General features: G+C 35.7%; 4 protein-coding genes across 4 annotated transcripts; 2 read left to right on the forward strand and 2 right to left on the reverse strand.

Moving 5' to 3' along the window:
* Nucleotides 1-329: 329 nt before the first annotated feature.
* LOC143549468 (transcription factor GTE6-like) lies at nucleotides 330-4,106 on the forward strand. The gene is made up of 8 exons (XM_077040369.1): nucleotides 330-550; nucleotides 2,020-2,243; nucleotides 2,642-2,714; nucleotides 2,820-3,047; nucleotides 3,132-3,230; nucleotides 3,317-3,375; nucleotides 3,481-3,631; nucleotides 3,720-4,106. Exons 1-8 carry the CDS (start codon nucleotides 440-442, stop codon nucleotides 3,909-3,911), a joined length of 1,137 nt encoding a protein of 378 aa, XP_076896484.1. The 5' UTR covers nucleotides 330-439; the 3' UTR covers nucleotides 3,912-4,106.
* A 6,178-nt stretch (nucleotides 4,107-10,284) lies between these two features.
* LOC143549469 (cyanate hydratase-like) lies at nucleotides 10,285-14,743 on the reverse strand. The gene is made up of 4 exons (XM_077040371.1): nucleotides 14,404-14,743; nucleotides 12,227-12,298; nucleotides 12,020-12,128; nucleotides 10,285-10,458 (listed from the first exon to the last, which is right to left on the reverse strand). Exons 1-4 carry the CDS (start codon nucleotides 14,679-14,681, stop codon nucleotides 10,417-10,419), a joined length of 501 nt encoding a protein of 166 aa, XP_076896486.1. The 5' UTR covers nucleotides 14,682-14,743; the 3' UTR covers nucleotides 10,285-10,416.
* Nucleotides 14,744-17,858: 3,115 nt separating this feature from the next.
* LOC143549470 (protein unc-13 homolog) lies at nucleotides 17,859-22,203 on the forward strand. Its single transcript, XM_077040372.1, has 6 exons — nucleotides 17,859-18,625; nucleotides 18,704-19,229; nucleotides 19,365-19,690; nucleotides 20,434-20,886; nucleotides 20,959-21,145; nucleotides 21,222-22,203. Exons 1-6 carry the CDS (start codon nucleotides 18,035-18,037, stop codon nucleotides 22,193-22,195), a joined length of 3,057 nt encoding a protein of 1,018 aa, XP_076896487.1. The 5' UTR covers nucleotides 17,859-18,034; the 3' UTR covers nucleotides 22,196-22,203.
* Nucleotides 22,204-22,844: 641 nt separating this feature from the next.
* LOC143549471 (uncharacterized) lies at nucleotides 22,845-23,897 on the reverse strand. The gene is made up of 2 exons (XM_077040373.1): nucleotides 23,209-23,897; nucleotides 22,845-23,038 (listed from the first exon to the last, which is right to left on the reverse strand). The coding sequence occupies exons 1-2, from the start codon at nucleotides 23,418-23,420 to the stop codon at nucleotides 22,981-22,983; spliced, it is 270 nt and encodes an 89-aa protein (XP_076896488.1). The 5' UTR covers nucleotides 23,421-23,897; the 3' UTR covers nucleotides 22,845-22,980.
* Between the last annotated feature and the right edge of the window lie 630 nt (nucleotides 23,898-24,527).

A 24,527-nucleotide genomic window follows, 5' to 3' on the forward strand; every position in this document is an offset into this window, starting at 1 on the left:
CAAACCATTCACATTTTTATATATTTCTAGCTTTTTTATACCTATATTTCATGCATTTCGTGTTTTATACCACAATTTCATGTATTAATATCCCTAAGTCTAAGTGTGACATATAACTTCTTATTACATATTTGTTAAGAGTTGAGTGTACTATTGTCAATAGACACAAGAACAAGGTGAATCTTGCAATTTCATCAAAAACAGCATTTAATTACTTTTCTATAAATAAAACAAAAATATATATTTTTATTCTATTTAATTCTAATTTAAAACAAAAAAAGATACGAGTATTATATATCTCTGTCTGTAAATAATAATAAAATATTCATTCATTCATTCATTCATATCACCTACAAAACCCCCTTCATATGCTCTCAAACCCTTAACTCTTTCTCACTGTTTCTGCCAGAAAACCAATTGATTCAATCGGCTCTGATCGATGGAAGCAAGGGACGTACCACCGGTTTTGGAGGTTCGGACGGAAGGCGAGCCTGCGCTTGTGGAGGAATTAGGGCAAAATGTTGATCAGATTTTCCTCAAAGTCGATGAGGTATGAATTCATTATATTAATTAATTACACGAATAACTGCTTCCGATTGTTTAGTTTTATGATTATGAGTTAATTGATGACGATCGGTTGCTGAATGTTAAAATTGTGATTATTATGAATTTTGTTGTATGAAACCCTAAGTTTAGGTTAGGTCTATGAATGTGTGAATTGAATTTACTGTTTTTTTATTATTATTATTATTATTATTATTATTATTATTATTATTATTATTATTATTATTATGTCAGATGAACTTTTATTTTATAGAGATTGATTCTAATATATTGATTTATAAAGTTCATATGGAAATAGGTAGGGCTATTGTTACAGTTATTATTATTATTATTAGATAGGATTTATTGATGACGATCGGTTGCTGCATAGTGACATTTAGCAGGGAATGTTGAAATTGTGATTATTATCAAACCCTAAGTTTAGGTCTATGATTATGAATGTTACTAGGTCGTTTTAATTTTTATCTGAGATATTGATTTAAAGCTTTTATGCTAGAGGATTGAGCTAGATACTAGGCAGTTAATGCGTCGATACAGGTATTTGAGACATAGGTTATCGCGGTGGGATGTCGGTAATTTTAATAGCATGTAGGCTTTGTATACATAGCAGTTTAACGCAAACTAACAATTCAGTACAAAACGCTAACAATTGTAGCAGGTAGGAACTGAATAAGACTTAAAAACATTAATAGCGGCAATAGCCAATAAAAAGAAAGATAAATAGAAGGACTAAGAAGTAAGGTACTGATATTGGGAAAATAGGTGATATTTCGGTCAATGTCGCCAATATTATCCATACTGGTATGGTGACCGATATTTCACATGGGCAGTCACTGATAACCGATATTGACTGCATAGGCTAGATAAAGATCAGATGAGGTTTTATAGAGATTAATTTTGATAATTTGATTCTAAAGTTTATTTGATAATAGGTAGGTAGGTAGGTAGGTACGGGCGCACCGTTGTGTGATATAAAGTCTTTTGACTATTTTTTAAAACTTTTTTATACTTTGAAGTCGGATGCAACAGTTACATAATTAATACATAATGAAACTGAAGCCCCACATTGAGGAAACGTTGTCTTACGAATTTAGTTGAAAAGATTCACCCTTGAATTGGATTATTAGTTTTATAGACAGTGGAGTTTGTGATATATCTTATGTTCCAAGTTTTCTCTGATTAAATGAACCGCTAGAACATCATGTGTAACCATATAGAGCATGTAAACTATTTGGTCTAAGTTTGGCAATAGCGGATTAATTGTGGATTTGAGTAGCCAGAAAGATAGATATTGTATCTTCATGTAAGAGTCAGTCTTATAAACACCATAAGAAGTGGGTTTTTTTACATGGTTTTTTTGTGTTAATAGTGTTGATCATATTGCGTTACATTCTTCAGTTTATATGCATTTTTAGGGTTCAGTTTTTAACTTTACATGATATAACTAATATACAGCTTGAGAAAAGATTTAATGAAGTTGAGCAGTTCTACTCAAAGACAAATAAAAAACAGTCAAACACTTCTAAAGGTAGTTCAGCAACGAAAGACAATGAGAAAGATAAGCAATTAACAAGCTTTAAGAAGCGACAGCAGGATGCATCACGCAGAGAAGCAGCTGCTGCGAAGAGAATGCAAGATCTTATGCGCCAGCTTGCAGGATTCTTACGTCTGCACATCATATATCCTTTACATCTTACCAAACATTTCTTGAATTTATGAATCAATTTTGATTTTTATTGGAAGCAGATTAATTACACAATAAAATACATTGTATGGCTCCCATGTAACCAATATTGCTTCATCATACCATATTTGAATAGGTCGAAGCACTTTATCTTGACAAAACAAACATTTTAATTTTTTTGGGACCCACCAAGATGATGTACAGATGGTTAAAGATACCATAGTCGGTCTAATTTACTAGATGTGACTTGTGAGTAGAAGTTAAGATGGAACCTAAATTGTGTAGGATATCTGTGAAATCTATCGCTTATAACGTTACCCTCGTATTAAATATTCGCATCGCTTAAATAATATGCTACCATATTTGAACTTCCTTAACTGTCATTGGTGTTACGACGCACAAATGGGCTGGACCATTCATGCAACCGGTGGACGTTGTAGGGCTTGGATTGCATGATTATTATGAGGTATTTCTCTACTTTTTAAGTCATCATTTATCATCTAACGATCTATTTCTTGTTTATCTTATGTGACATTGCTCACTTTATGTTGGTGCACAATTTTCAATCTAGATAATTGAAAAGCCAATGGACTTCAGTACAATCAAAACTAAAATGGAGGCAAAAGACGGGAATGGGTATAAACACATTCGAGAAATACACGCAGACGTGAGATTAATTTTTAAGAATGCGATGAAGTATAATGATGAGAGAAACGATGTTCATGTCATGGCCAAAACTTTGTTAGCAAAATATGATGATAAATGGGTGAATAATTTTATGGCAAAAGTTGATGAAGAGGTAAGTTCTAAACAACGAATGTAAACTTTGTAATTGTTCAGGGATTGTTTGGTAACATTTAGAACTATGAATTTGTACTTGTAGGATGCAAGAAGAAGAAGAGAGGAAGCAGAAGCACAGTTAGATGTACAGCTGGCTCAGGAGGTTACTCATGCTAAAATGGCTAGAGAATTGAATAGTGAAGTAGGTTAAAACTTTAAAACTTTGTACCAAGTTGATTATTTTAATATTTTTTTAATATCTTCTTGATGGTTTTATTCCTTTTTCAGCTTGACGCGATTAACAAGCGGGTTGAGGAAATGAGAGAAGTTGTGCTTAGCAAGTGCAGGTTTGTCCTAAGATTATCTTTAAGCATACGAGCATAGAACCTAAATTTGTTTATTAATTTAATAATGAGTTAATGATAGTAATAATATAGAGTGTGCAATTTCAGGAAAATGTCCACGGAAGAGAAGAAAGCACTGATGACTGTTTTGACACAGTTATCACCTGAAGATTTGAACAAGGCGCTACTTATTGTTGCTCAAAATAACCCCAGCTTTCAAGCAACGGGTCAAGAGGTTGACCTTGACATTGATGCACAGGTTATAATCTATATTTTAAACAAATCGAATTTTTTAATGTTAGTCAGCATGTGTTGTGACATCGTGTTTTTGTTCATGTAACGTGCAGAGCGAGGCGACTTTATGGAAGTTAAAGTTCTTTGTGAAAGATTTGCTTCAGAGTCAAGGAAAGAGTCCAACAAGCATTGGTGGCACCGCCACCAACACTACCACTACCAACAATAATCAAACTAAACGGAAACGAGAGACAAATGATGGGCCTGCTAAGCCTACCCAGAAAAAGAGTAAAAAACCTTCGTGAGGCTTTTGCTATCTGGTTGAATCTGTGATTATGTTAATAATACATCTCTGTTAACGTCATAATCAAGGTTAGCTCAACTGAATATGTACCTTTTTTGGTTATTTAAGTAACATGTAGTTTTGGAGTCTTTGGTTACAATGAATTATCATCTTTTTTACTTTGCTTAGGTCGGGATTTGCCAGTTTTAATCGTTTATACAATCGGTTGGTTTTTCAAAACGATTACATATTTGTTTGTACATTATTGAAAATTCTTCTGGAGTTGGATTGGTTAATTACATGTTTTCCAAAATCCATAATTTGTTTAAATAAAGATCACCAATAATATAGATATAAAATTATAAATCACTTAACCCTGTAGTTTATTCTTAAACTGATTTAAGGAACGCCTTCAACTCACCATTATAATATTAGTGTTGTTCACGAACACTATTGAACGAACACGGTCTCTGTCTGTGTTTATCTGTTAAGCTTACCGGACAAAAATTTTTTGCATGCCCGGCTCGTTTGTTAAACGAACGAATATGATCGAACTTCTGGCCGGATGGACATCCAGACGTACGTCGAGATTTGGATCGAAAAGTCATGATCAAACATCGAGATTTGGATCGAAAAATCATGGAGAATGGATTCATGTCAACGAAGGCCTCGCCTTCTTCGCCGTCCTTTGGCTTTGCAAGAACTCCATTGTTCCCTTTCATAAATTGGGGATTTAGTTTTCATGGGGATGATCATGATTTTAACGTATAAATAACATTAAGAATATCTTTTTATGGAGGGCGGTTGCCCCCATAATTCAAGTGTAGGTATGCCCCTCTACATCCATGATGTGTAATTCAATCTCTAATTTACCTCTAATTGTAGGGTAACATCTCAGAACAACAAAGCAATCAAAAAGACAAATAGCATCAGTTAAGAGAGTGACAACGTGTGGTTTCAAAGAGAGATTATAGATCACTATCATCCGTGGGGCTCAAACCACTAAGAAATCTCCTAGATAGTGACATCTCGTGGTCCCAATAAGAGAACCATTATATGACGTCAATATATATGCGATTGTACATGTAGCTAACGAAGCGACACATACGCATATATGTTGAGAATTTGTAATAGTCTCTCATACACGACTTTGCTTTAATATCCTAACGGTCACTATATCACCATATCTCACTTAAATAATTCGATAATGACTACTATGTAAAAGATTAGAAACAACAAACACATGTGTGCACCGTGCACCATACATTCTTTGGTTAAGGTTAAAAGACGATTATATTGTACCTCCAAACATTTGACACGAATAATTAACTCCAACATGATATGCAAAAGGTAAACCTACAAGCGTCACTTACCTAAACATTAACACAAACTTGTTTTGTAACTAGGTTACACGAAACTTGGTTGTATTCAACCTTCTAATAATACCATGAAAGACACGCCCGTTTAGCATAATTGTTACACACCTCAGTTAAAAAAAATTCAACCCATAAACTAACTACATTAGCTAGGGGAGATGATATTATTGATAAAATTATAAATCCACATCACTCTAATAAAAAAAAGTTACACATGTTGTACGTATGTGTGTTCATTTGACACGATCAGGTAAACGTGCTATTCATGTCGTAAAGGATTAAACTCATTTATGCACCCTTTTATTCTGAGTCATTAACATGCCACCCGCTATATGACCGAAACACCTGTAGATTAAATCTGAACTCGTTTAATTTCATTTCAAGCGATACGATTACAACAGTTGCGTTAATAATTGCCACTTCCATTTTAATATGACTCACTTATTACAACATTTTGCCATATATTTTCTGAAGTTATAAATATTTAACACACAACATAATGCAATTGTGCCAATGAGCTAGTGTGTAGCGGTAAGAAAGAGACTTGTTGTTTCATGTGATGCATGTTCGATTCATACTCGTATCATTTAGTTTCAGATGCACCCGAGTGATGATGGGAGCATTGCTTGTCCTAGGGCTGTGTGGTCGACGACCCCTGACCCAACACCCCGTTAGGCCCGAAATTTTATTTAAAAAAAAATTATATGTATTTTTATGAAAAACAATATGTATATTTAATATTTAAAGTCAGTTACAAAATAACTAGCCTGGTCTAGTGATAAATCATAACCAAGTAAGCCCATAACAATTATCGGAGACGAGCCCTGGATAGGCGAGTAAGTGGTTTTCACTAGTTGGATCCATAAATTGAATGAATTTTATCTCACCGCATTGTTGTGTCTTCGGGTGAATGTTCACGGACGCTAACCTTAGATGAGGGTTTTTCTCCTATCAAAAGATCGATGTATTCCAATGCGGTGAATTTAGAAAGCCCATTGTTGACCGTTAGAAATAAATAAATAAAATGCAATTGTTCATGCCAATTCCGTGTACACAACCACAACAGAAAGTATATAACAATTTCAAACCTTAATTCCAACAAACAAGAACAACATTAATCAAAACAAAACAAAAACAACAAACTCCATCTTCATTATTAATATTATTATTATTATTATTATTATTATTATTATTATTATCCAGCGAGCAAGCTGTGTGGGATTCACAACACCCGGAAGAACACAAGCTCCGGTACCACCATCATTACTATTACTAATACTACCCACCATCAACAAATTCGTTACCTCCTTATAACTACTATTACTATAAATCTCATTCTCCGTCACCGGCCGGACTTTCCCACCGTCGAATCTCCGGCCTAACACGGTGCCTTTGGTTCGAAACTCGTGGGCCATGTAACCGGCTAGTAGCTTGCTCGATGACGTCACCGCCGGAGGAAGTGGTTGTGGGTTTAATTTGTGCAGGCGTTGGTTATTGTTGTTATTATTCATTGGGAACGAAGGAGGGGTGGTTTTGTAATTTAGTGTGAAGTGAGGGGTAAATTTGTCAATTCGGATGAATGGAAATGAAATGGGTATTATTATTTATTAGGGTTTCGAAGTTTGATCGGAATATGATGGTTCCGGTGGGTTGTAAGGAGGTGGTGGCCGGAGACGGTGGGGAGAAAGTGTGTGGGATTGGGGGGTTTTTATAGAGAGAAAATTGAATGTGTGTGTATATATATATATATGTATATGTCTATATGATGTTTGATAAAACTCTTTAATGTTGGATAGAATTACCAAGGGTGCCATATTGGATTTTTGTGTGATTTTGAAGGGTATTTTTGTAAGAATTGGGGGTAAGATGGGTAAGTTGTTTTAGCAAAGAGTCGGTGGTTTTGGATGTGGTGTTGTTTATACGTTTGTCACATTACAACTTATTTCTTCTTACATGAATAATCGATTAACATATTTTTATTTCAACATTACTATACTCATTATTTTCACGTGCAACTCGCATTGTATCTAATAAATACTAATTGCATGAGAGGAAAAAAAAGTAATTTTCGTTCGTAGGCCGCATATAGCCAACTGACCAAGGATGGCTATAGCTCAACACATATATATGGCATGCGGCCTCCATGTTAGCCATGGATGGGGCAAGCGAAGCGCGTGCGGGCAGTCTTAGTATTTGTGCTGGTTGTAGGTAATACTTAAGTTAAAATGCTTGTGAGATATAAAATCAAAACGGAACAAAAATAAATATTGATAGAGATTAGGAGGTGTGGAATACATGTTCGTTAATGACTCTTGAAATTCATGCAATAATATAAAAAATTTGTTGAAAATTAAAGTGGTACTAATATGAGTTTGTAAGTGTAGAATACACGTTTGTCATAACTAGTGTATTTCATGCAACAATGAACCCGAGGGAAGGGACAATGTCCCCTCGGTGGGGTTCAGGGGAAACACCCTATATGGGGTTAAAATTGATTGTCAGTTGTAACTTGCTACTGACCATTATTCATTAGTGATCATCATGCATGATCTTTAGCAACTTAGTCCCAACGCATTCTAAAACCTATATAAAGTTGTCAAATAATCGTATTACGTATAACTACATCTACTTCTCATTCACTATATCTAATAATCGACTACTTATAAACGTTTATATGGTTTATACAAATTTACCAATAATTATTCTATGTTAAATATCTGCTTGAGTTAAAATGATTTTTACTGTTTGGTTTGTTGGTTCAAAGTTTAAACGATTATGATAAATAGTTTAGGGTTTGTGTTTTAAATAAAGACTTATTTAAATGTTTAGATTTTAAAATGTTTTATAATGAAATTCTGATGGTGGTTTTTTTAATAAAGAAAAAAGTAAAACTGTGTTTCCCAAAGAGGAAGGTTTACCGCACATGAAATACGTACCTTCACTAGTAAGTTATCCGCAATTTACTTATATTCCCCTTTCACATTAATAATATTAATACTTTTCAGAAATGTTATTGTATGAAAATTAACATATTTTCTTAAGAAAAATAATTAAATAAGAAATTAAGAATATTATAATTTATTTTTTATAAAATCTTTTGTACTCGGGCTTAAACAATGTTAATCCGTTGTTTGGGTGTGAAAAGTAAAATCAAGGTTAAAGTTTTATTTTATTTTTTTATACCAAAATTTGTGTGGCTGGGAATGTGACATTAAGTTGAATCCAAGATTAGAGAGCCTAGATTCCTTATCTTTCATTCTAAACCTTAATTTCCTCATTAACATCATAACTCCATAAGCCGGTTTCATGAATGGTCAAGTGGTATGTCCATATTATAGGTTTGATCACAACCTGTTAATAAGTTTGATTCACGCATGTGATCTTCATGAAGGATATAATCTTGATTTCATATATGAACGAGAGCTTCTGAATAAATAATTTGAAGACGAAAGAAGTTAAATGATTAATTTATAGTTATGAGATAATTGTTAGAGGTAAAGATAGAGTATAAAATTTATTTTGTTATTTTTTTGAGTATTTTTAGGAATTAAAGTCGGAGCATAAACAAGTTAAATGTTACTAACAATAGTGAAAAAAGTCAAATGAGTTGTGTATGAAATATCGTTTATTTATGAAGGTTTGCGCCAATAATGCCTTTAAATTAAATCATCTCATATACATTACACATGATAATAAAAGCATTATTTGAGGTGGCTTTACCTTTTCTATTAGTTGCATAAATATTCATACCATCATGCTATTCACTTTCCATAAATAACACATGTGATTATCATCAAGAAACTTAATCGATGACTAAAGCTCAAAACATGGTGTATGCATAGGGGAAAGATAACTTAAGTCGATTCTAAAGATATTTATGGTATGGATTTGGTCCCACTACTTTGTCATTTTGTTTCTCATTAATCATTTAGTATGTAATATTGTGTGGTTTATGTATAACGGTCGGAAATCAATAGCAAAATGTTAGAGTTGCTCAATATCTCAATCAAGATTTGAATAACCTAAGTTGGTTATTCAAATGTCTAAGGTTGAGGCGGCGGAGATTTCTATGGATGACGTTGGGGTGGTGACAAGAGACAATGAGAAACATATTTATAGGGTTTGGAGAGAGAAAGAGGAATTTGTCATTGACGTGAAGAGCGAGAGGTTGTGGATTTTTTTAATGAAGATGCTCTAAAGGGCTTCAACTAAATGAGTTATTTAGTTGACAAACCAACCTTGTTGTCTAAATTTGTTGAATAAACTAGAACGTGGTTGTGATGACGGTAGCATTACGGCAGTGGTAATTGTGGTGGCAGTGGCGTGGGTGCGGTCAACATGAAGGACTGGAGTATCTTATTTGGTCGAGCATTGAAGACTATTTCTTTTATGACTTAAAAAACTAGTTCCAACTTCAGCTTTTTCTCTAATCAAAAATCAAACATGTTATATATTGATTTAATATTTCAGTTCTAATAAATTATGCGAACTAAATAAGTAGAGTAGAGCTAAAATTTTAATTCTATCCAAAAATTCAAAAAAAATTATAAATGTGTATAGTAGAGCTTAAATTTTAATCCTATCCAAAAATTCGAAAAACTTGTTGAATTATGGATAAGACTTGGTAAAAGAAACTTAACATCTTTGCATCACATCATGTCTAAAGTTGTCCATTTCTAATACCTTGTCATTGTCTTAACTCTATGCTACCAAACCAAGCTTCATAATGACACCACCCCTATCCCAAAAATGGCAAGGAGACATTAAAGATAAAGATAGATTTGTTAGATTTAACCTGTGGTGTATATAGGTGATGGTGGTGCGGTGGCTGTTAACAACAAGGGTGGGGGTGGTTTGATCATTTTTCACCGACTTAACAGAAAATTTTAACGACGTTATCAGATTATTACCACCGTAGTTACAAAATTCATACCACCAATCCACCTTAGTAATAAGTTTATAACTATTAGGATCAAGTTTGTAATTAATTAAATTTGAAATCATGCGAAAGCAAAAGACAAACTTTAAATTGTTTGCATGATTTATATTTCTGCAAATTAAAGACACTCAACTTGACAATCATAACATCTAGAAGCAAACATAAAGTATCTGGTGAAGAACATACAGACATGATCAAAATCAAATAACTATTTATTTCTGCAGATTTAATCTTGAAACCATATGCTCCACCTTCTGCATAATCGAAACAAGAGATTTAATGGTTAAGAAACAGAAGGAAAAAACATCATGGGACCCGATTGACAAGTTCAAACGATTATCAAGGAATCTTTAAGAACACACTTTCTATCCTAGTTTGTTCATCAACATATGCTCATGGATGGGTTGGTGATTGCATATATTGTATGACTCAATTCTATAGACGTTGAATTATTTTAGGTCTCGTTGTTTTATAATGATAATGGATTAAACGGGTTAAACAGAAAAATATTCTCTTTTAAGTCTTTTAAAAGAGACAGATTAGAGATCAAATTATCACATTAGCTGATTACGAAAATAACAAAAAGGACAAAAAATGATAACGGGTGAACCCAATGTGTTTCCGCCCGGACTTAAATACTGCATGTTCTGATCCAAACCCATTTGACCCATTACCTGACCCACCATTTTTACCACCCCTAATTTAATATAGATGATTATCTACTGCGATAACAACAACGAACAAAATTGACCATATATACAAATACAAAGAATGGTTTGACTCAGGTATGCTTTGTTTCCAACGGGTCAAATTATCAAATTAAAATAAATAGCAGGGAAATGGATTGAACGGGTCACTGTATAACTATGTGTAATACGAAAAACCTCCTAAACTATGTTAACAAAAATATTAGTTACTGCGAAATAATATAACTTTTCTCATAGTTGACACACAATATGTAGAATGAGTTTAAAAAATTGGACAAAAGTGTTTGGGGCCAACTCACCTCAACCCATATCAGCAGACCCATTTATTCCCACTTCCCAACTAGCCCAACCCCCGATCCTTTCACATGGCCACGGTGAAATGCTATCAAATTGGTGGTTTTATGGTCCACTCCAATGTCACTCATATCATAGTTATGGTCGATTTTGGTTGTGTTTCATCTCAAATGGGTCGAATTAATAAAATTTATCAGAAAGGGGAGGGGGGCGGTGTATATAGGCCAAAAGCCAACTATACAAATGGGTCATCTTTCATTACAAAGCAAAGTAACCAGCAAACACTTTTTAGAATCTATATTTAAATGCGTTAAATGTGATAAAAAATGATATTGTTACAATAATATTCTAAAGCTTTAACCAAAACTACTTTTAATTTTAGAGGTTGTATGCTTGGTTTAAAAAAGTGTGAGCCGCTAAAAGGAGTTTAGATCCCAAAAGCCGAAGCGCGAGCGCACGTATTACGTACACAAGGTGGTGCTCTATGTCAACCAAATAAGCTTTGTTTACAACTAGAAGTTGTGTCTATCTCATCTAATTTACATATCAACCTTTTTCTCAAGTAAACCTTTCATGATATCTTCATCCCTTTTGTTTTTTTTACGTATCAGCCTCCTAAGGTCCCTAATTTTAACAAATTTTGACCTGACGCGTTTTCTTGAGACACACTCGCGACTTAAAGGCAAGGTTACGTATGTTAAAATAGGCCACCACTACCCAACCCACCCATCTAGCCACCCCTGAGGCCCTGATTGAGCAATCAAAACATATATTTGTATCATAATATCAGAATGATGTTAATAATGCAACTTACATGCTCGGTGTGTGGCAAATACTTCCCATCAAAGGTCAGAACCACGCGATCCTTCCCGTCTACACCTTTCACTTTATCCACAGAGCATAAAAAGTCTATAGCTGACATTCTAAACAACAAATATAAAATTCAAATCAATCTCAATAAACTTTAAACCAAATTCTAATCCATACAGTAACTCAATGGAGCATTACAAAGTAAACTTACATTCCATCCCCAAACTGTTCATTGATAATTTCCTTAATACTTTCACCAAAGTGCATAACAGCCTCATTCAACCTTCACAATTTCAAACACTGTCAATCAATTACTCAAAAAACATGATTTAACAATCAAATCAGTATCAATTAGTAGGGGTGTAAACAGCCGAGCTGCTCGTGAGCTACTCGACATAGGCTTGTTAAAAGCTCGACTTGACATGAGCTAAAATGAGCTCATGCTTTTATTGAGGCTCATTTAATAAACAAGCTCAAGCCCGAGCTTCACATATCGAGATCAAGTCAGTTCACAAGCATGAACGAGCCTTTTATTTATATAGATTTTATTCAACATATTTATAAAACAACTATTATGATGTATAAAATTATTATTGAAAATAACTAAGCAATATATTATATATAAAAACTGTAATTATACTTAGGAAAACAGGATTTTAATAATCCTAAGTTGATAAAAATTCATACTTACATTCTGACCAATGATAAATCATCATAGATTTATACTAGATTATCACTCGATTTTTCTCACAACAACGATTATGAAAGAAAAAGATAAACGTATGAGAAAAATCAAGTATAAATCAAATGTAAATTGAGTGTAAAACATTATGCTACCGGGATTGCTCTTAACAAAAATTAAAAGTTAGCATTATCATAGGTCAAAGTGTAAGCATGAAATATTATCGGCCAATTAGTGATAGTTTAGACTATTAATCCAACTTTCCTTATAAATCAATCAATCAATCAATCATACCTAGTGAAGTCCCACCAACAGCAAAGCTATAGGTAGGGTCTGGGGAGGGTGGGATATAGGCACACCGTACCTCTATCCAAAGGGATAAAGAGGTGGCTTCCAGAGAGACCCTCAGCTCTAAAGTCCATATGTATGAAGCAATACAAAGGAAATCAAAGTTTAACAGTAATAATAATAATATTAATGATAATAATAATAATAGTAATAATAATAATAATCATAATACTAATAATAATATATATGAAAAGAATATACTAATACTATGTATATGGGAAGAATAATACTAATAGTAATACCAATACTAATACTATAAATGTGACCAAAATAAGGTAAATAGAAGCCCTAAGGAATTCCTTTCTCATTAAAAATCCTTAACTTTAATTCTACTTCTCCATGAATTCCTATCCTCAACCATGTCCTCAGAAAGGTTTAAGTCTATCAAATCATGCTTAATCTCTCATCCCACGTCAGTTTAGGTCGTCCTCTACCCCTCCTCCCTTCTATAGTAATGTTTTCTACGGTTCTAACAGGATTCGTCGGCTGTCTTCTCTTCACATGTCCAAACCATCTCAATCTCCCCTCTCTTATCTTTTCTGCTATGTTCGCCACCCCTAATCTCTCTCGAAACACAACGTTTCTTATTCGGTCTAACCTTGTGTCCCACACATCCAACGTAGCATTCTCATTTCTGCTACCTCCATCTTCCGCACTTGTGCCTTCTTGATAGCCCAACAATCCGATCTATATAACATTGCAGGTCTAACCGCAACCCTATAAAATTTTCCCTTTAGTTTAGATGGGAAACTCTTGTCGCACAGTATACCTGTGGCTGCTTTCCATTTACACCATCCTACCTGAACTCGATGGGTCACATCACTGTCTAATTCCCCATCGCTCTGAACAAATGATCCTAGATACTTGAACTTCGTTACTTGCGGAACCACATGCCCTTCAATGGTGATCTGTACATCCTCGTTGTCATTCCCCCCGCCGAAATCACAGTGGAGGTACTCCGTCTTAGAGCGACTAATCCTTAAACCTTTTGTCTCTAAGGTTGTTCGCCACTCCTCAAGCCTCATGTTTAGATCTTGTTTTCTCTCAGCAAGTAACACAATATCGTCTGCGAACATCATGCACCACGGAAGCGTCCCCTGAATCGACTTTGACAACTCATCCAAGACTACTGCAAAAAGAAACGGACTCAGCGCTGACCCCTGGTGAAGACCTACCTCTGCTGGGAAGATAAATAAAAAATAGCCAAACTATAAAGCTCTAAACCATCTCGAGCTCGGCCTCAGCTCATTTACGCCTGGACAATTAAATTAACATAATTATGATAGTCAATTCACAACTAATTCCTCCAAACACCACAAACTATCATCAATCAACAAATTAGGGCTAAATTAAACAACCTGTAGATAGTAGGATCCTGCATAATGGACGGATCATACGATCGAAGCGGCGGCTCCATCATCTGGTGAATATGCGTGTCCGTCAGTCCAGGTAACGCTGCCCTAAGTTTAGGCGCAGTGTCCGGCTTCAACTGCGCTTGGCGTCTGAGCAATTGAGCGACGTAGACGTTGGTCAAACCTGTCTCCGATGCGATTTGACCGAATGTTTTGCCGGAGTTTCGTTTCACTGTCATTAAGGAGCTGACGACATAAGCTTTCGTTGGGGTTTCTAGCTCCATGGTTGGGTTGCTAGTGTATTGAAGGGTGATGAGGTTGGTTGATTATTATTATTATTATTATTATTATTATTATCTAGGCGAGTAGTAAGTGGATGGGAAGTGTGGGCGGCGGATTGAAGTCGAGTAATTATTGTGGGGAAATCGAATTTGTGTTGTAGAGGTTTAAAGATATAGCGCTATCAATAAAATATCTCACTCAAAAACCTTTCCAATTAAAGACATTATCAATCTTTTATTTAGTAATAATAAATTTATTATGTAAATATATTGAAATAGTTTTCATTTTGATAGGAACTAGTAAGTTACCATCACCTGGTGCGGTGGGAATTCAAACGATATCTACTCAATAAACAACCGTGTTGATACGTTACTCGAAACTCAGTATAGCAATCGAAAAAGAAAAACCACCCAAAAAATAAAATTGTGATATATGCCACAATATAAAAAACAAAAGCATACCTATTTATATTTTAGAGAAAAACTAAAAAGAAAACTCAAAGAACATAATCATAGCATACAAAATATTATCTTGACACGTATTCGGTTTGTGAAAAAAGTTAAACTAAAACCAAAGAAAAAGAATAATTAAGCAAAGACAAACAAAAATGAGTTAAACTAAAGCCATAAGAAAATAAATAATTAACTAGCGACAAACAACAAAAATTAAATTATAGTTTGACAACTCTCATTGTCTAAATGTAGCAGTTATGTTTGCTATGATATATAGCTAGAGGTTGCCCTTGGCGCGTTGCGTCGGTTTCTTTAAAACTAACAATAGAAATTGAACATTATTTTACCACCACATCACCTTATTTTTCTGTTGTTTGATTTAGTATGGAATATATAAATTTATGATCTTAAAGAAATTAGTATGGAATATATAAATACATAACCTTTAAAAAATTATTTTTTATATAAAAAAAAAATAATGTGGCAACTACTTATGGAACCTCCACTAAAAATACGATACCATTAGGTTTCTCTCTCTCTATATATAGTATATATATACAATATGCTTTTTAAATTTATAATGACATAAGTTATAGTTTTCATTTTTTATTAATTTTAATAGGGTGAACTGCGGTTTTCGTCTCCGTGGTTTGTCTAAATATGTGGTTTTAGTCCATTAGTTTCAAATTTGTGATTTTCGTCCCTGTGGTTTCATTTTACTTGCAATTAAACCCAACCTCACTAACCCCGTTAAGTCTGGTCGTTAAACTTATCAGTATGCCCTTCACGTGAGGGGCAATTTTGTCCTTTTTTGTTTCTCATATACGCCCCGACCCTCACGTGAGGGGGCTTACGAATTAGGGTTGAGGTTTATTTAAGAAGAAAAAGGACAAAACTGTCCCTCACGTGAACGAACAGACTTAACAGGGTTAGTGGGGTCGGGTTTAATTGCAAGTGAAATGAAACCATAGGGACGAAAATTACAAATTTAAAACTAATGGACTAAAACCACATATTTAATATTATAGCATTAGTTTATATAGAGTGGATGTTGGTTCAAATTAAGTACTTTATGGGTTTCAAATTAAGTACTTTATGGGTTCCAAATTTGGAGAAGTTTCCTTGATTGACTTTATATGCTACGAAGTAACCAATTATCCAGTTCTAAACCAGAAATGGACTTGATTAGCATACGAAGAGATCCTGATTGGTGGGTTTGGAAGTTCGGGGATATGACATAATTTTCGGTTAAAGGCATTAGGAAGGTTATTAGTGATTTTTTTTTACTAGGATACGAAAGACTATTTTGGTTAATTATCTGCATAAAAAGTCAATATATATGAATGACATGTATTGAACGATAAGACTTCATAACGATAGTAAATATTAGTGGCAAAAGGAATAGATATCTAAAACATGCTTTGTCCTTGTAATGAAATTGATGAGGCTAATGATAACTTTGTTGCCACATGTTCGGTGGCAGGTCGAATTTGGCATCTAATTGTGTTGTGGCTTGGTTTTCCTTAAGTGACGGGTTAGTGCGGGTGGGTGAAGTGATAGATTGGTTTGAAGCATTGAAAGTTCAAAATCACAAGAAAGACTTGATTGGGTTAATTATGTATGCCACTTGATAGATTTTTCTAGAGATTCATGAATGATATTGATTAAAATAACAATCAACGCTACAAACTTATGTTATTTGACGATATTTTACATTTCATATATCTTTAGTTTAATACAAGGAACACAAAAGCAAAATTTAGGACAAAGTGGTGTGAGAATCAATTCTTGTACTTAGAACTTTTCCCATGTACTATCATTTTGCCGTGAGTTTTTTGTTAAATATAAGTTGTCTTTTGGAAGAAGAAAAAAAAAAGTATATTTAGAGCATTTATATTGTAATCTTTATTGTTATCTATATAATTTAACGAGAAAACACCTTTATTCATAAAAACTGTTCATTTAAAAAAAATCGTATACATATGATTTTCATATCTATTTGTATTCGAAAAAACAATACTTATTCACATAAAATATAGGGAATAAATATATGGAGTGAATAATGATCCAACAAACTATATCCGATTTATAATTCTAAGGTCATTTACAATTCATATCAAACTAAAAGAGGCTAATAGAAAACTTACAATTAATATACCTTGAAACCATGTTTACCCCTAAGTCCTAACAATTTCCCAAGAACCGTCAAAAGCATTAACACATCCCCCCCCCCCCCCCCTTCACAACTTCGATGGATAGTATCCATCATTCTATCTATAACACCTAGGCAAATCTTACATCAGCCATGGACGTACATGAAAGATTGTAATTGGTTTATAAAGAATGTCTCGCCTCATATATCATCAATGTGTTTTGAACCAATTAAATCAATCAATATGAGCGAGCTTCAAGCCATGAGCTTTTCAAACAACTTTAAATGAAAGTGATAGACTGATAGTGTTGGAAACAATTAGGTGGTGGTGGTGGCGGCGGCGGTGACAACATCTCATGATTTAGTTTACAAATGAATTACAAATTTATACATACGTTTTTTCTTTTTTAATTTTATGGTGATATTTCAAAATTACAACGTAAAAAGGAAAAAAAATACATATTAGAGATTTTTGTAGGTAAAAATATTTGATTTAACACTTAACAACTAATAACAACCATAATATATTTTACAACATTTGTATCTAACGTGTATATCGCACAAGAATGTGCCAAACAATGAACGCTTTAGCGCTTTTCTCTCAAACTGTCTCTTTTTTTGTCTTCATAATTATATATCCAAAATATTTTCAACATACCCTCCTTTGTCTCTTCCGTCGAAATCCATCTCAGTCTTTCGACGGAATCTGACAACCCCACCCTCTTCATCCGGTCCCACCATAGCATCGACCATGGTGCTATTAGACCGCCACGAATACTTCCAAGATCCCACGAACCACATTTGTGTCCCCTCTCCACCCACCCCTCAGCTCGATGCCACCAATGGTCTCTCGTTCCCTTTTGGCCACATTGACGGCCTTCGTCCCAATGACCTTCGGGCCACCGCTTACGAAATATTCTTCACGTCATGCCGGTCCTCCCAAGGTTTTGGAGGCCGTCCCAACATTAACGTTTACCCGTTTGAAAGTCGGGATCATAGGTCTAGGTCCCCAGGGTCACCTGGATCACCTAGCTCACCCTGTTCCCCATATAGTGGGGTCGGTATGGCAGTGACCAGCCGAGTGAAAAAAACACTCGGCTTAAAAATGTTGAACCGGACCCCTTCTACGAGGAGGAGCAACTCTTGGGGGTCCAACCCGTTTTCCCCTAGTGGGTATAATAATAGTCCTCGAAGCCCGAGAGGCTCGTTCTCGACTTTACCGTCTCGTAGCAATATAAGACGTCCGATGACATCGGCCGAGCTCATGCGACAACAAATGAAGGTGTCCGAGGATAGCGACGCTCGTGTAAGAAAGACACTCATGAGAACCCTTGTTGGCCAAGTAACTAACCTTCATTATTGTATGATCACAAAACTTGTTACATTCACAAAACTAATATGTTTTTGTTTATAACAACAGACGGGTCGTCGCGCGAATACAATAATATTACCACTAGAGCTCCTTCGTCAACTAAAGGCGGGAGAGTTCGAAGATGCAAACGAGTATCACGAATGGCAGAAACGCCAACTCAAGACCCTTGAAGCCGGGCTCCTAGACTACCCGTCTATTCCCATAGAGAAAGGAAACACGTTCCGGAAGTGCCTTCGGGACATTGTTAATAGTAGCAATGTGAAGCCGATAGACACGAGCAAGAACTCGGAGATCATGAAAACGGTGTGCAATTGTGTGGTTTTCTTATCATGGAGAAGCCCGAATGAAGCCCGGACCGATGTTTGCCATTGGGCCGATGGCTACCCGCTCAACGTAAACCTTTATCTCCACCTTCTGCAGGCCATTTTCGACTTGAAAGACGAAACTTGTGTTGCTGATGAGGTTGATGAGCTTTTAGAGCTTATCAAGAAAACATGGCCTGTTTTAGGTATCACAAGACAGATACACAATTTGTGTTTAACATGGGTACTTTTCCAACAATACGTTATAACCGGTAAGTTTATTACTTTATCGCAATTCGAACATATTTTGGACAAAACCGAAAAATACCACACTGAACCGAGTTCAGAGTTGGAAAAACCGAACAGAAAACCGAATTAGTTATGATCTCACTGAATAATTCTAACAGGACAAGTGGAGTACGATTTGCTTCGCGCTTCATTGACAATGCTAACCGAGGTCGCGAATGATGCCAGGAAAATTGACCGAGATCCAATATATGTGAACATGTTGTCGGCGATGTTGAGTTCGATGATCAAATGGTCGGAAAACCGGCTGCTTGATTACCATGAAAGCTTTAACAGAGAGACAGTTGACTTGATGGAGAACATTCTTCCTCTGGCTTTCTCTGCTGTCAAGATCTTGGAAGAATCTGGTTACGAGGATACCTCTGATTCCTCGGGAAACAAGGTCGATCAGTATATTCGATCCTCTTTAAGGAAGGCCTTTGCAAAGGTAAACCCAAAGTTCACATGTCAGTTAGTTTGATAGTTTGACCAAATAGTTTGACATTTGACCAGCTACTAAATGAATATGGGTATGATTTTTTGACATGGCATGAAGCTAAATGAAATTTGCAGGTTTGACTTTAGCCTAAATGGGCTCGGGTCAAACCTGCTCGGTCGACCTGTAAGTTTTGTCGGTCGACCCGTTTATCCAACCTGCAGAATTGCCCTTTACCAGGTTGGAATTTCGAACAGGACATGAAGCTAACACGAAATTCACGGGTTTGAGTTTAGTCAAAACGGGTTCGTATTAATTTTGGGCCGAACACGTAAACATGTTTAGCTAAAAGGGGTTGTGTTCGTGTCAATCCGTGAAGTTCGTGGTTGACCCGCTTAACCTATTTTATTTTATATATTTTTATTAAAATATGTTATAAGTGATAAATTAAACCAGCCAAATTTAAATAAACATCAACATAGTTTAAACATTAATGTTTAAAAATAAGTTAAAAAATAAATGTATATTTTAGTTTTAAAGTATTAGTATGTAAAAGTAAATAAATAAAACCTTTAGGGTTAAATAGGTTGTATTCATTTCAACATGCGAATACGCGTGTCGTGTTCAGGTGCATGAGTCTGATATGATTTCGGGTTCGACCCTCCAACAAGCGAATACGATCCATTAGCATATCTTCCTCTTACCACCTCTATATCGCGGTTTCATTTACTAATGTGATACAGTGTGTGTCACAGATGGTGAAAAACATGAACACAATGAACGGATCATTTAAGTTACGAGACGAGAGCGGAAAACTTATCGAACTAGCGAAACGGACGGAGGATTTAGCGTTTCGAGAGAAGGAAATGTTTAGCCCAGTACTAAAAACGTGGCACCTGTTCTCGGCCGGAGTTGCAGCAGTCACACTACAAACATGCTATGGAAGCATGTTGAGGCAGTTTTTAGCAGCTAACACCATGCTTTCCAACGAGATCGTCATTCTTCTTCAACGGGCCGATAAGCTCGAAAAGGTTCTGGTTAATATGGTAGTTGAAGACTCGATAGAATGTGAAAACGGAGGTAGGACCTTCGTGAGGGAGATGGTTCCTTACGACGTTGATTCCATCGTGTTGAGATATTTAAGGCAATGGGTTCAAGATTGCTTGAAAAGAGTTAAAGATGTTGTTGAGACAGCTAAAGAAACAGAGGTATTTATAAAATTATATAACTAACGAACCATGTTACCGTTGACGGTTCTGATTATTTCGTTCTGTGTAAAGACATGGAACCCGAAGTCGAAAAGTGAGCCTTACGCACAATCAACCGCGGAGCTATTGAAACAAACCAAAGAAGCGGTTGAATCTTTCTTCGACATCTCGATTAGCATTTCCGAAGATCTGGTCCGTGAATTTGCCGACGCGATCGAACGTATTCTACACGATTATACAGCCTTCGTTGCATCATGCGGTAATAACTAATAACACGAACCCAACATCATAACATATCAATCAAACCTTTATTCACATTCTTGTTCATGATACAGGTTCAAAACAGAGTTATGTTCCTACACTACCGCCTCTAACCCGATGCGGTCAGGGCTCAAAGTTCACCAGACTATGGCGAATAGCCGCAGTCGCACAATGTGGTGTGAACTTAGGTGATTCCGGGCTCGAAGAAGGCAATTATTCTAGACCGTCAACTAGTCGCGGAACGCAACGCCTCTACATCCGACTCAACTCGTTGCACTACATTCTCTCCCAACTCAATACAATCGACAAAATTCTATCAATCTCCCCTCGAATTGTCGCACAGTCTCCACGAAACCGATTCAGTGGCAACCGGAAACCGGTGGGCGGGTCATACTTTGAGCAAACCCGGTCCACGATCCAATGGGCCACTAAACACGTGTCCGGGATCGCGGCTTATAGGTTAATATACCTAGACTCGAACTCGGTTTTCTACGGGAGTTTATATGTCGGAGACGTGGAAACTTCACGAATCGGGCCCGCTCTGAAGATCATGAAGCATAACTTGACTTTGTTAACCGCGATTGTGACTGAACGCGCTCAGCCACTAGCAATAAAAGAGTTGATGAAGGCTACATTTGATGCATACCTTAGAATTCTTTTGGCAGGAGGAATCTCCCGGGACTTTACACGATCCGATCACAGGATAATCGAAGAAGATTTGAGGAATTTGAAGAAGCTATTTTCGGGTTGTGGTGAAGGGTTGATAGTGGAGGATGCGGTGGACCGAGAGGCGGAGGCGGCGGAAGGAGTGGTGGCGTTGATGGGGAAGCCAACCGAGCAGCTGGTGGATGAGTTTAGTGCCTTGGTTTGTGACGGGAACGGTGTCGGGGTGATGGGCGGTTCGGGGAAGAAACTACCGATGCCCCCGACGACCGGGAAATGGAGCAGTATGGATCCAAATACAATCTTGAGGGTTTTTTGTCATAGAAATGAAGGTGCTGCAAATTTGTTCTTGAAGAAAACATTTCAACTACCAAAAAGGAAGTAAATGGCTAAAATCAATCAAGGTGGGATTTGTGATTCTTGTGGTGTGAAGAGGGATACCATTTGTTCTTGAGCTAATATTCATATGGCTAAAAGAGTTCACTCAAGATTCTTCAAGATTCACATGTTTGTACTTTATAGGGGAGAAAATGTTCTTGCTAAAATTAACATTTTTAGCAAAAAGCGGTGCGGTTCTGGTGTACACAGTTTGGTTCAGTTGGTTTCAACGAAAATTCCGAGGCAAACTGCTTACTACGGTTTTGGAAAAGGCAAGTGAGACTTGTCGGGTTGGTTTTGCCGGTGGGGCTGGCCAAGCCAGCCAAAAAGGTTCGGTTTGATGGTTTGAACCGCTTTTAAAGAAAGTTAGATTGTTAGTTTGTATATATTAAAATTTTGAAAATAATTTAAAAAATATGGTCTCTTAAAATATTATATATGAGCATAAATATTTCAAAAATGAACAATAAATAAATAATAAAGGCAAACAACATGTTCAGTTTACATGGCCGGTTCCAAGTTTCGGTCATATAAAAAGAATCACTAGACCATTAAGAACAAGCTTAAGAAAACTAAAACCAGAAGCCATAACCACAAATGAGCATAACCAAGCAATGTGGACGACATATTCAAATACCAAGTCGAAGAGACGATAATAAATTAATAATTATCTCCATATCATATATAACAACAATGTGTTTTCACAACATGATCAAGAACTCTTTAATATAACACGATACAAGAAGATTAGCCTAAATGTATTACCATCCAAAAGCCGGACGCGTGTAAGATCTACATTATGTTACATATGCAAGAATCTTCATCTTCATCTTCAGAATCACTTACATCACTGCAGCCCCAAACAATAATAATCAAATAACACAAGATCAGTATTAACAATATAAAGTCGATATTTTTATCCAAGATTTTTAACAAAAAAACATAATATCAATCCTAACAAAGCAGAAACACTATCATATTAATGCAAAAATCGAAAAAAATAAATAAAATTGAATTTACCTCGGTTGATATTCCAAAACTTCAGCAAGTTTATACCCATTCCTATCATTCCACTGCACTTTCCTGTGCTTATTTCCCGATTTCTTCGATAATCCGCCTTTATTAGGCAACAACAGTTTCTTTGATTCATCATCTTCATCTTCCACCTTCTCCTCACTTTTTTTGTGATTCCCGTTCTCTATAAGTTTCGATTCCATCCCAGATTCATCCATTTACACATAAACAACAATACCCAACTCCAAAAACTATCCCCAATTACCCACAATTAAAATACCCCCAATTCAACTCCAAAAAGTCAAAACCATCACAAATTCAAGATAATTAAGTACGTTACACAATTGATGATCAATCAGACTTGACCACCCAAAAAGTCAACGCCAATTAATCACCAAACCCGGAACAATTCTAATCAAATTGGACACAAAACCGTCAAGATCAAGAAAGTCTTGCAAATGTCAACGAAAGCACCAAACTTTGACGAATTCACACAAACCCAGAAACGATTCACCAAGATTTCGAAAATGAATCGTGGGTTTGTGATCAAATTAGACGAAAAACGAGGTTGAATTAACAATTGGGTTTTTTTGTGAATTAGGGTTAATAAGAACTTGCAGAAACCCTAGAAATCAAATGGGAGGATTTGGGGGAAAATAAAAGAGAGTGTAGTTTGATATGCATTAAAGCAAATTACCGTGTAAAAATTAAAAATGAAATAATGATGATGATGATTGTTTGTTTGTTTATTTATTTATTTATAATAATAAGAATAAAAAATGATGAAATTGGTGTGTGGGGATATGATATTAAAAATGAATCAATGGCTGAAACAAGATTTGGTAAGTTAGGGAAAGTCTAGGTCGTTAATTTCGTTATCATCATATGTCCCGCCATTGTGTTTTGTTGGGTTGGTGGGACCCACGTTTCCTAGTTGAGTTTTGGTCTTTTGAAAACGTCATAACTAGATGAATTGGTTTTTGGTTAAATATGCTTGATTTCGTTGTAAAATCTATATCTATAAAATTTATGTAAAAGGTTATTAGGGTGAAACTGGCACACCCAAATTGGGTAGTTCGGGAAGTTTGGGAAAACGAGTACAGTTGATTTGGGTACTGGACCCGTGTTGTTCGTCGAGGAAGAACAATGAAAAAGGGTTGTTGGGTTGAATGTGAATGCCTCTTGCACTTTTGGTACTTTAGGGTGAATTTGGATAAAAATGAAGTGACGCTCTTTCGTTAGTTTTTTTTTTCTTTTTAAGACTGCTTGTCATGCGTTTACGCCCAAGACGTTATATGGCCACCTTATCTTCTTGTTGGTTGTTA

The sequence above is a fragment of the Bidens hawaiensis genome, unplaced genomic scaffold, assembly GCF_021521415.1.
Source record: "Bidens hawaiensis isolate Kalapana, Puna unplaced genomic scaffold, B.hawaiensis_p1.1 tig00015610_1, whole genome shotgun sequence".
NCBI lineage: Eukaryota > Viridiplantae > Streptophyta > Magnoliopsida > Asterales > Asteraceae > Bidens > Bidens hawaiensis.

What these genes read in the sequence shown, in the direction of transcription:
- LOC143549469 (XM_077040371.1), bottom strand. Translation starts at nt 14,681, where the DNA reads ATGGAGCTAGAAACCCCAACGAAAGCTTATGTCGTCAGCTCCTTAATG. An exon ending in CAGGATCCTACTATCTACAG is followed by an intron (nt 12,299 to 14,403) that starts GTTGTTTAATTT and finishes GAAATTGTGAAG; the next exon opens with GTTGAATGAGGCTGTTATGC. An exon ending in GAACAGTTTGGGGATGGAAT is followed by an intron (nt 12,129 to 12,226) that starts GTAAGTTTACTT and finishes TTTGTTGTTTAG; the next exon opens with AATGTCAGCTATAGACTTTT.
- LOC143549470 (XM_077040372.1), top strand. Translation starts at nt 18,035, where the DNA reads ATGGTGCTATTAGACCGCCACGAATACTTCCAAGATCCCACGAACCAC. An exon ending in TGAGAACCCTTGTTGGCCAA is followed by an intron (nt 18,626 to 18,703) that starts GTAACTAACCTT and finishes TTATAACAACAG; the next exon opens with ACGGGTCGTCGCGCGAATAC. An exon ending in AGCCTTCGTTGCATCATGCG is followed by an intron (nt 21,146 to 21,221) that starts GTAATAACTAAT and finishes TTCATGATACAG; the next exon opens with GTTCAAAACAGAGTTATGTT.
- LOC143549471 (XM_077040373.1), bottom strand. Translation starts at nt 23,420, where the DNA reads ATGGATGAATCTGGGATGGAATCGAAACTTATAGAGAACGGGAATCAC. An exon ending in GTTTTGGAATATCAACCGAG is followed by an intron (nt 23,039 to 23,208) that starts GTAAATTCAATT and finishes TTGGGGCTGCAG; the next exon opens with TGATGTAAGTGATTCTGAAG.
- LOC143549468 (XM_077040369.1), top strand. Translation starts at nt 440, where the DNA reads ATGGAAGCAAGGGACGTACCACCGGTTTTGGAGGTTCGGACGGAAGGC. An exon ending in TTCTTACGTCTGCACATCAT is followed by an intron (nt 2,244 to 2,641) that starts ATATCCTTTACA and finishes CATTGGTGTTAC; the next exon opens with GACGCACAAATGGGCTGGAC. An exon ending in GTTGTGCTTAGCAAGTGCAG is followed by an intron (nt 3,376 to 3,480) that starts GTTTGTCCTAAG and finishes GTGCAATTTCAG; the next exon opens with GAAAATGTCCACGGAAGAGA.